The sequence below is a fragment of the Macadamia integrifolia genome, chromosome 4, assembly GCF_013358625.1.
Source record: "Macadamia integrifolia cultivar HAES 741 chromosome 4, SCU_Mint_v3, whole genome shotgun sequence".
Taxonomy (NCBI): domain Eukaryota; kingdom Viridiplantae; phylum Streptophyta; class Magnoliopsida; order Proteales; family Proteaceae; genus Macadamia; species Macadamia integrifolia.
Genome location: NC_056560.1, coordinates 4,537,517 through 4,546,863, shown reverse-complemented (window position 1 = coordinate 4,546,863; position 9,347 = coordinate 4,537,517). Strand labels below are relative to the sequence as shown.

Here is a 9,347-nt window from a genome sequence, read left to right as displayed (position 1 = left end):
GGGGGGTTGTGTCGAGGGAGATCACGTAAGACGGTGCTGAACCCTACACTATGGGTGTAAGAAAAATTTCTCCGTAAAATACTAGGTTATATAAATTGGAATTGGCCAAGAGATACTGAAAATGCAGCCTGGGCTGGACTTCTCAGCATGCGGGTTGGTTCAGGGCTGAGATTTTCAAGCTTGTGGTAGGGCTAGGCCAAGCATGGGCTATGGTAAAAAAATAGGATTAGCCCAACCTTGCCTAGCCCCAAAAATGACAAAAATAGGATTGAATCAAGGCCAACCTGCCTGAATCTGGCTTAATCAGGGTCAACTAGGGTCAGGCTGGATTGCGACATCCTGACCTGGCCTTAAGCTGCACTGGGCCTAGATTGAGCTAAAGGCACCTAGGGTTGGGTTGAGATTTTAAGAAATCTAGTCCAGCTCGACTGGGTTGCACCCCCAACCTCAAGACCCATGAGAACCATGGAACTCATGTGGGTGGCCCCAAGGGTTGAAGAATAACCCCTTGGTAGAAATCCATGTCAAGGAGATACGTTTTTCGCAACAATATCAAGCTTTCAACCGTCAGGTTTGGCATGTGAAAGTGATTGTTCAAAGTCACTACTTTTTATATAAACTTTCTAAATGATGATAGGGGATGACATTCATGGAGAAACTTGCAGAAGTAATTTTGTTGCCAACATTCATGGAGAAACTTGCAGAAGTAATTTTGTTGCCAGCGTTAGCTGTGGCCTGTTCTAAGTTCTTAGATTGCAACTGAGATACATAGTTGGCCAAGTTAGGTTTTCTAAAAATTTTCTCTGTTTGGGACCGTGGTTTGGGAAAAGTCCTGCATTCTGTGCAAACTGTCTTCGGGTGTTGCCAAGCTGTGCTGATCATGGATAGGAACAGGGCGGAGCCGGGCACAGCTGAGCTAGCCAAAGCCACCCCATTAGAGGTGGGGAAGGTCCATTTAACCCACTCCATTGCCATCCCTACCTAGCAACAACTAGAGCTGTGACAATGGTTTAGGCCATAGACACCATACCATGGACAACCTTAGAACCAAGTGAAGACATATAATCATGATTTCTCTTAATTGAACCTTTTTTTTTTTCCTTTTGGAGGTAAAATATTTCTCTTAATTGAACCAGTCTCAAAAGAATTACACAGAGAAAATCTGCCCCACATTTAAGAGACTCTCATGAGGAACATTGAAGATGACACTGTTTTCCCTGCATATTTTCCTAAGGAATGCATAAATGTAATCTATTGCAATCTTCTTAAAGAACCTTGAATCCCTTCTTGCCCTTATCACTGTATTCCCTAGTATGTGCACCACCCCAGCATTTCTGCAACTGGTCAAGAACTCCAACTCATCTATCCCATTCTGGCTGGTCTGCCCTGATGACCTCAGCTTGTTGGCTTGCAATGGGGACTTAATGGGAACAATTGAGTCCTCGTCTGATATTGTACACTCCATGTTGGAGGTGAATGTGTTGCTGTTCTCAGTTAGTAGGAAGTCCCCTGACTGCATGGTTTGCAGACCATTCAAACTGTATTCTTCTGAATCTGAACATCCCTCCATCATCGACTCAAGACGGACATATAGGAGAAGGCTGTCAAAGAGCATCTTCTCAAAATTATCATCCTTCTTGTGGAGATCCTTGTAACCATACCTTGCGATACACCGAAAGATATGGAAGTTCTTAGGCCCAATCCGTTTTACAAGGAACCTCTCTTCTTGAGGCACTGTGTATACAGGGAGGTACTTTACACATACAAATACAACAACGGAATGGATGGCAGGGAGGTTGGTGATAAAGTGAGAAAAAATGGGGGGCACCCCACTAGCTAATTCGGTGTACACAAAGCCTATACCAGGGACTCGGACCAACCCTAAGCTGGGACCTAGCCCAAGAATCCATGCGATGGAAACCTTACTGTGCATCTCAAACTCATAACGCTTCATGGAGCCATAATGCCAGACATACATGATGACAAGAAAGGCAGCTGCAATTACAAGCGGGACCCAACCACCTTGATCAACCTTGAAAAGTACAGCTGAAAAGTATGGAAGTTCCACAGCTGATGATAAAATGGTGAAGATTAGGACAAGACTCCAATGGCAGTGCCAAACAAGCAACATGATTAGAATCATGAGAGATGTTGTCACCAGCATGACTACCACGACTGCTGTTCCTATTTTTGGCACAAGAAAGATCTTATCAGTGTAATTGTAATTCCAAGGTAAAAAATTTGTACTGGTATCAGAATTTAAGAGGAATACAAAAAGGTAAGAAATCAGAGTTAAGGAAACATTAAAATGTATTCAGATGCTGTTTTAGACCCGAGTCATTGGTTTATCATGATATCACAATTATGCACTGTAAGTAGGATACATTTCACATAACCTTAATGTGCATGTTATTTTTCAGCCTCCTCTAATTCTTTTAACTGTTTAGTGCAGACAATGAGTTCCCGATGAGTATCCCAACAAATTTTCAGCAATTATAACATGGTGCACAACACTTTGTGTTCCTGAAATTTGTATGCTCTACCAATAGGACTCATTTGATGAGTCAATCCATTGCGGGGCAATTTTTGTTATCATTTGTTATATCAGCCACCACCCCCAGCTTTTTTTTTTCATACAAACCACTGCTCCTGCCTCTTCCATATTGCCACCTCTCTCTCATCTGTGAAGGCACCAAGTGTTGCCATCAGTCTGCTTATCATTAATTGAAGAAGCAATTCTCCAACCTGACATCAAAGAATTCTCATTCATTTCACTTGTTTGGGTCTAGAAGTTGAAAACAAGTTAATGATGCAGTCCTACCAACCATGCTATGGCAAAAAGCATGAGATCAAAATGAAGGGACTTCAAACTCTACGTGGGGGGAAACTACAGAGATAATGAATTAAACAAAGGGTCTTCTTCAAAGAAAGCCATCAATAGAAGACCACCAAGGATCATCTAAAATGGTTATGTGGGAACAGCAAGAAACCAAGTGTTAAATGAAGAATACCTCCTTACTTGAGTATCGGGCTATTAATTGACATAAACAGGCAGGAATCTAGTGAAGACCAAACGTGATTCATGCTAAATGTTTGAAGGTTGGAGTCGCTCATCATGGAGCTATGGCTCAAGCAGCATCAGACACAAGATTGACCTACTGATGCTATTGTATGTGCTTGGGTTACGGCTGCCACAATGTTCATAAAATGATGACTCTAATCCTTCCACGAAAATTGATTATGCCGTTTGAACCACAGAAAACAGATATTAAAATGGAATTCCGGAGACATATTACTATAAACTCCACAACAACCAGCCTAGTTGCAGCATGAATTTCTGTTATGGCCGTCTCAATGTTCACATATCACTTTTTCCAAAATTAAGTCTGCAACAACCCGCCTAGAACTTTAGCAATCAAGAGATCCATCCGATCTGCTATTAGCTTACAAATTTACTTGGAACTCATGGAAGACTTTCCAGAATATACATGTACAGGACCCAGGTATGAACTTCTGTTAAGGGCTTCCAGCTCCTTGTCGGATCATGCTGGAACTTATGACAACTCGGTAAAATTGAGACTCATGGATAGGAACTGTTGCTCAATCCAATGAAATTTTAGTCACTGATGTTATAGGTTGCTGAAACAAAACATTTAGATGATTTGACTAATGGAAGTGTCTCAGCACATTGGTTTGCTTGGGAAAGTAAGTTCTGGGGTAACAATTTAATGGTGAATATATGTACATACAAGAAATATATTAGAATAAAGCAGATAAATTGCATCAAATACTCCACTAGAAAAACTTACCATAAGCATTTCCAATCTGGCTCTGATTTTTGAATCCAGCAGTGACAGCAATGCAGAGAATCATGAGGACCCAATTAATATCAGGAATATATACCTGACCAAGGAAATTCTTTGACGTATGAACAACCTTTACTCTTGGAAAACAGCCAAGTGCTTCGGCCTGTTTGATAATTGAAAATGTTGCAGATATGGTGGCCTGACTAGCAACAATAGCAGCTAATGTTGCAATAATAAACATAGGCCAGTACACACTCCCTACAAAATAAGCAATTACCAACTTCTATGAGTGTATAATTTTATTATAGCATGCGAGTAAATGTAATGTGAAGCGTGAGATCAGAACAGACCTGGAATTGAGCGATAAAATGCATCTACCACATGATCCTGGTGTTTCATAAGGTAAGCAGCTTGTCCTGAATACGCTAAAAGAAGACTAGGGAACACAACTACTGTGAATGCAATCTGAACAGCCAACACTGGGAAATGTCCTAGGTCTGCAAAGAGTGCTTCTGTCCCTGCAAGAATGAGAAGTTCCCATTATATCAGATTCTTTGCATAGACTAGTTAGAGAAGAAAATTCATGTCACAATAGAAAGATGACCTGTGATACTAAGCATGATCCCTCCAAGGGAGGTCCAACCATCTCTCCCTCCTCGCCTGAAATACCGAACAATGTAAACTGGGGATAACGCTTTCAGAACAGAACTATCATACTTCCATATGTTGAATGCACCAATACTTCCAATAAAGAGAAACCAAAGAAGGACAATTGGAGCAAACAGCCATCCAACTCTATCTGTGCCATAATGTTGCATGCTAAACAAACCTACTAATATTATCACCGCAACAATGATAACTACATCTGTACAACAGACAGAAATATAAGAATTAGACAAACTTCAGATCCCAGAAAGAAAAGATGATAGTGCATTCTCATAGAAAAGGAATAAGAAGCATACTCATAAAAAAAATTTGCATGTATAGTTCAGAAAGTACCACTACTCATATTAGGGTGGTCTACCTTTATTCCTCCAGCAGCTGAAAGAACTGCAACACAAAAAATAATTCAATTAATCAAAGGTTCTGGTTCAGCATCATTTAACAGCATTAAGGAGAAAAATTGACTCCCATAAATACTTCAGGGTAGCATACCAGCATTTTGATACTTCAAAGTAGAACAGATGAACTGAGTATGGGGTATGATGATGAGAGAGACGAATGAACAAGGTTACATCAAAGCACCTAATTTAGACACACTGGAGAAGATACCGTAGGTCATGATATTTGATAAGTGTCTTTCACTTCAATTTATCTGGAAATTATAAATTATTTTTTATTTGATAGGCAAAATAGGAGAAAGAACCCTGCCAGTCTGGTGTTGCCAGGTGGGGGCAGCGTGGTCTTTTCGCACCCACCTGTGTCTGGGTGTAGGCAACGTCAGACTGGCAGGATACTTTTACTCTGTACTGAATACAAGATTATGATGGTCTTCTTTGACCAGGATATAAAAAAGAGGAAACCATAAACAATTATTGATCTCCCAAACATTTGGATTTTTCAGACCAAAAATAGCCTAGATTATAACTATATATCTTGATCATGCCAAGGATATGGCTTAGAAAGTATCCGCTTTCTGTATTTATCACTAACTGAAGTTATTCCTATTTTATCAGGAACTGGATAGCCATGAAATGGAGTTATGTAAACCAGCAACATAAAAAAATGTTTGATTCTCAGATTTCCAGTTATATAAATCAGTCATCAGAGGGCCGGAGTGAGCCAGCCTTGGATTAGTTTAAACATCTAAACCAGACCTGTCCATTTCCATACTTTATAGGATTGAACTACCAACCTAACCAAATAGAAATTCATGCCAAATTTGTGTATGAAAAACACCAATGGAAAATATCACCCTCAGCCAAGACAGATTACATCCTTGATTTCATGTGAGTTGGTGGGCTAGGTCACTAATCCTTAAATAACCACATATAAAAAAGGTGTAACTAGGTCCAGAAAAACTGTGTTAGAGATACAGTGGACCTAACGACAGATTTAATACAGTATTAGTAAAATTCATACTAATTTCACTGTATAGAGTTAAAGATGCAAATATTGGAAATAAGATAGAGAAGCCCTTCAAATAAAAATTTGATAATGTATGTTTCCATATCAGCAAAGAGTTTCAAATTCAAATCCTTAAATCTGCATGTCTTCAAACACAGTTACCGTCCACTGCAGCTCCAGCCTTAATCAATGTATACATCAACACAACCTGAATATGAATGAAAATTTATGAAGCAAAAAATGTAAAATGAAGTCTAAACAGCTCAGACATGAAAAATGCAAGACCTGATATGGCTGGAGTTAGAATCCCATCCCCAATCACCATGCAAGTGCCAAGAAGGACAAGGATAAGAAGTGCGTTCTTCTTGTATTCATGTCCCTCTAACCATCTCTTAGTTTTTGCAGCAAATGATTTCTCATGGAATACATGCCGACTGTATGTTGTTAGCTCCTCATCTTTCCTGTGTTGATTCGGTATAGTTTTCACCTTTGCATGTCGGCAGAGTAATGAATAAAGAGCAAATGTTCCACCTGCAAAACATAGAACATGAGCCTTTGGGAAGATATCAATACCTCATCAATATACATAGAAGATATTAGCATGCTATAATGCTGAGCAACCATTGGAGGCTAGAATATATTTAACTTTTAAGATGAGATATCCATTAACGAAATTTATCATGATTTTAGTAACCTCAACGTAATGAAAAAGGTGTAAAATAAATCTTGGGCTTATTGTTTTTGAGAACTGACCACCTGGGGTCAAGCCCCACCTTTTCTCTCTTGTAAACCATCCACCAAAAAAATAACCCATAGTTAATCATGCACAATTCATTTTTCTCCGGCCAAATAACTCATTTTAATCTTAACATTCTTGATTTTATTTTTAGAATTTCACTTATCTTTTCCCCCAAATAAATCATTTTATATTCACCGAGTCATTTCTTCCCACACATCATAACAGACATAATATCTTCAGCACTGAAAGAAAATTTTAAATCTTAATGAGAAGGTGAAATCCAAGATATGGTGTTCCTGCAACAATTAATAAAGTGGAAAGAGTTATCTGTTTTATCCCCCCTCCCCTTCGTCTGCCACAGACAGAAATGCATTGTTTCTAGATGATAGATTTATCCATTTAACCAATGGTGTATATTACATACTTCATGTAACACAAAGATCATATTAAAATCAATTTAACAGCTTCATCTGCATTTATTAGTATACATCTAAATACATATGTTGTTGTTATTGTTGTGCCTAGATGCACAGAAAGCTCAATGTCTGCTCCAAACTTTGTCAATTCAAAAGAATCAATCAACAATGTAGCAAGTTCATAGTCTGAGACCAGTATACCTTGACCATTATCATTAGCCCTCAACACCAAAAAGACATACTTGAGGAGTGGAACAAGAGTAAGTGAGTATATAATCAAAGAGAGAGCTCCAATGATGTCCTCCGGATCCTCAATTCCACGAGAAAATGTATTGTAGAAAACATATAAGGGAGATGTGCCCAGGTCTCCATATACAACACCAAGACTCTGGAATGCAAGTCTCAAAACTAACATTGCCGAAAATTTCTGGAGAAAGACGCAAAAGGAAAAGGGAACTAAATCAGCAACCAATACAAGATTCAAGTCCCATTATTCTTATTGCCAACAAATGATAACCCATTTCTCTGAAACCAACACATATATCCTTCCATCTGCATGAATCATCCTAAATAGTAAAAGTGCAGAACTAGTCATATCATATATAAAAATACGGGCAATGAACAGCTTAAACACCAGAACTTTGATTGGAAAATCAGCCACCAAAAACAATTCACAACAGAGGAATACTGTGAGAAGAATCTCAAGAATTAATAATCAATATACCCAACTAAGCAGAGTTTGAAAGGGCTTCTTCCTGACTCCAGTCTCTTGAATGGAAAAAAAAGGGTAGAACTAAAAGCGAATAGGCTAAATCAGTACACTCCTATGATCTCTAACCTTTTCTCTGTACATATCTTTGATCTTTCCAGCCTCCTCGTCCATGGGCTGATCAAGCTTTTGCTCCAAATCCCACATGTTGCCTTTATTAGTAGCTTCATCTTCATTTGATGTCGAAGCCACAGAAGCCATAAATCTGGTACCTGATTCACTACCTGCTCTTTCAATCATCCTTCCTTCTCCCTCCAAGCAATCTTATCTGATCTCCAATTCAAATACACCAGAAACCAAACCTTCAAACCGACAAGAAGAAAACTTTACAGAATTCAGAAGAAGAGCAGAAAACCCATCAAGTTGAAACTTGAAAGCTCAAGAGTCATCCATCCATGCCACCAACCTCCCTTGGCCTCTGGTCTCAACTCTCAAGTTTCAACAGAACGAACAAGGAAAATAAAAGCTGAAGATCGCCGTTTCGAGAAATTTTAACTTGACTGTGAGTACAAATTTCCAAGTGGGGTCAGCTCAAAAACAGCCAATCTCAGCTACAGAAGAACAAAACCATTAAAATCTCAAACACCCATTAATGAATGCAAATTCCAGATGGGGTAAATCCTTTCAAGGACTAGAATAAAGTATCACTTCCCAAAAGAAAAAGCCAGAACTTCTTAAACCCGACTTCAATTTTTGATAATCTCAGTCAAAACTTGCCTCCTTAATGCATTTCCGAGGACACCTAACCACAACAGCTCATCGTCGTATCTACTGTAATTAGAACTGCAAAAAAAACGTGTTGGAGGTTGCAGCAGAGGAAGCCTACTCGTCTCTTCTCTGCGTTGCAGGAAACAGAGCTTTCTGCATAAACAAGTGTCTTAAAGCATGAACCTGGAACCTGGGGTTTCCTGATCTCTTATCCAAGCACGGCTCCAACTTGGTCTTTGAGTTATAATACGACACAAACCGTCTCCTGCTGGCTGCTACAGAAGAAGAAGAAGAAGAGAGAGAGAGAGAGAGAATCTCCCTCTCTTGGGTTCTCTGGGGTTCGTTTGGAAGATTCGATTGGTAAAATATTAATAATAATTGCATTATTAAACTGCATAATGAAGTCATTAAAATATTTTGAAAAAAAGGAAAACAATAAAAAAAAAAAGTGAGAAACCACTTTCACTATTTAAAAATAAAAAATAGGGATGATTACCTGGTGAAGGTTTTTTTATGTGTTTAGCTTTTCTGTCAAAGTGGGGCCCACTACTGACTGTAACATGATGTGGGATCCAACCATTTTCATAACTGGCTGACAGCCGTACGAAAGGCTTGGGATTTGCTGATTTGGTTTTGGTACTCTGTTACACTCTAATCATGTGGGGCCGTACTGTTTAAATTTTATTTATTTATTTTTATTATAGGTAGGATTCCTGCAAGCGGTTACACTGTAGTATTACTTAATTTGACACGTGGCATTGTAACAAACGTTCATAACCACCCCCGTTCTGACCAGTGTATGTAAGTTACGTTTGAGGGAAATGATAGGATACATTAGGAAT

General features: G+C 38.9%; 1 protein-coding gene across 3 annotated transcripts; it reads right to left on the bottom strand.

Annotated features, from left to right (window-relative positions):
* Positions 1 to 1,069: 1,069 nt before the first annotated feature.
* Positions 1,070 to 8,830, bottom strand: LOC122076835 (potassium transporter 11-like). Of its 3 annotated transcripts, none has more exons than XM_042642420.1 (8): positions 7,867 to 8,825; positions 7,230 to 7,455; positions 6,159 to 6,404; positions 4,806 to 4,856; positions 4,411 to 4,671; positions 4,157 to 4,324; positions 3,810 to 4,064; positions 1,070 to 2,184 (listed from the first exon to the last, which is right to left on the bottom strand). In XM_042642420.1, the coding sequence occupies exons 1-8, from the start codon at positions 8,035 to 8,037 to the stop codon at positions 1,148 to 1,150; spliced, it is 2,415 nt and encodes an 804-aa protein (XP_042498354.1). In that variant the 5' UTR covers positions 8,038 to 8,825; the 3' UTR covers positions 1,070 to 1,147. The 3 variants fall into 3 exon arrangements, with proteins under 3 accessions (XP_042498354.1, XP_042498355.1, XP_042498356.1); XM_042642422.1 differs by lacking the exon at positions 1,070 to 2,184 and adding an exon at positions 2,325 to 2,745 and having other exon boundaries at positions 7,867 to 8,830; XM_042642421.1 differs by lacking the exons at positions 6,159 to 6,404; positions 7,230 to 7,455; positions 7,867 to 8,825 and adding an exon at positions 4,962 to 6,046 and having other exon boundaries at positions 1,071 to 2,184.
* Between the last annotated feature and the right edge of the window lie 517 nt (positions 8,831 to 9,347).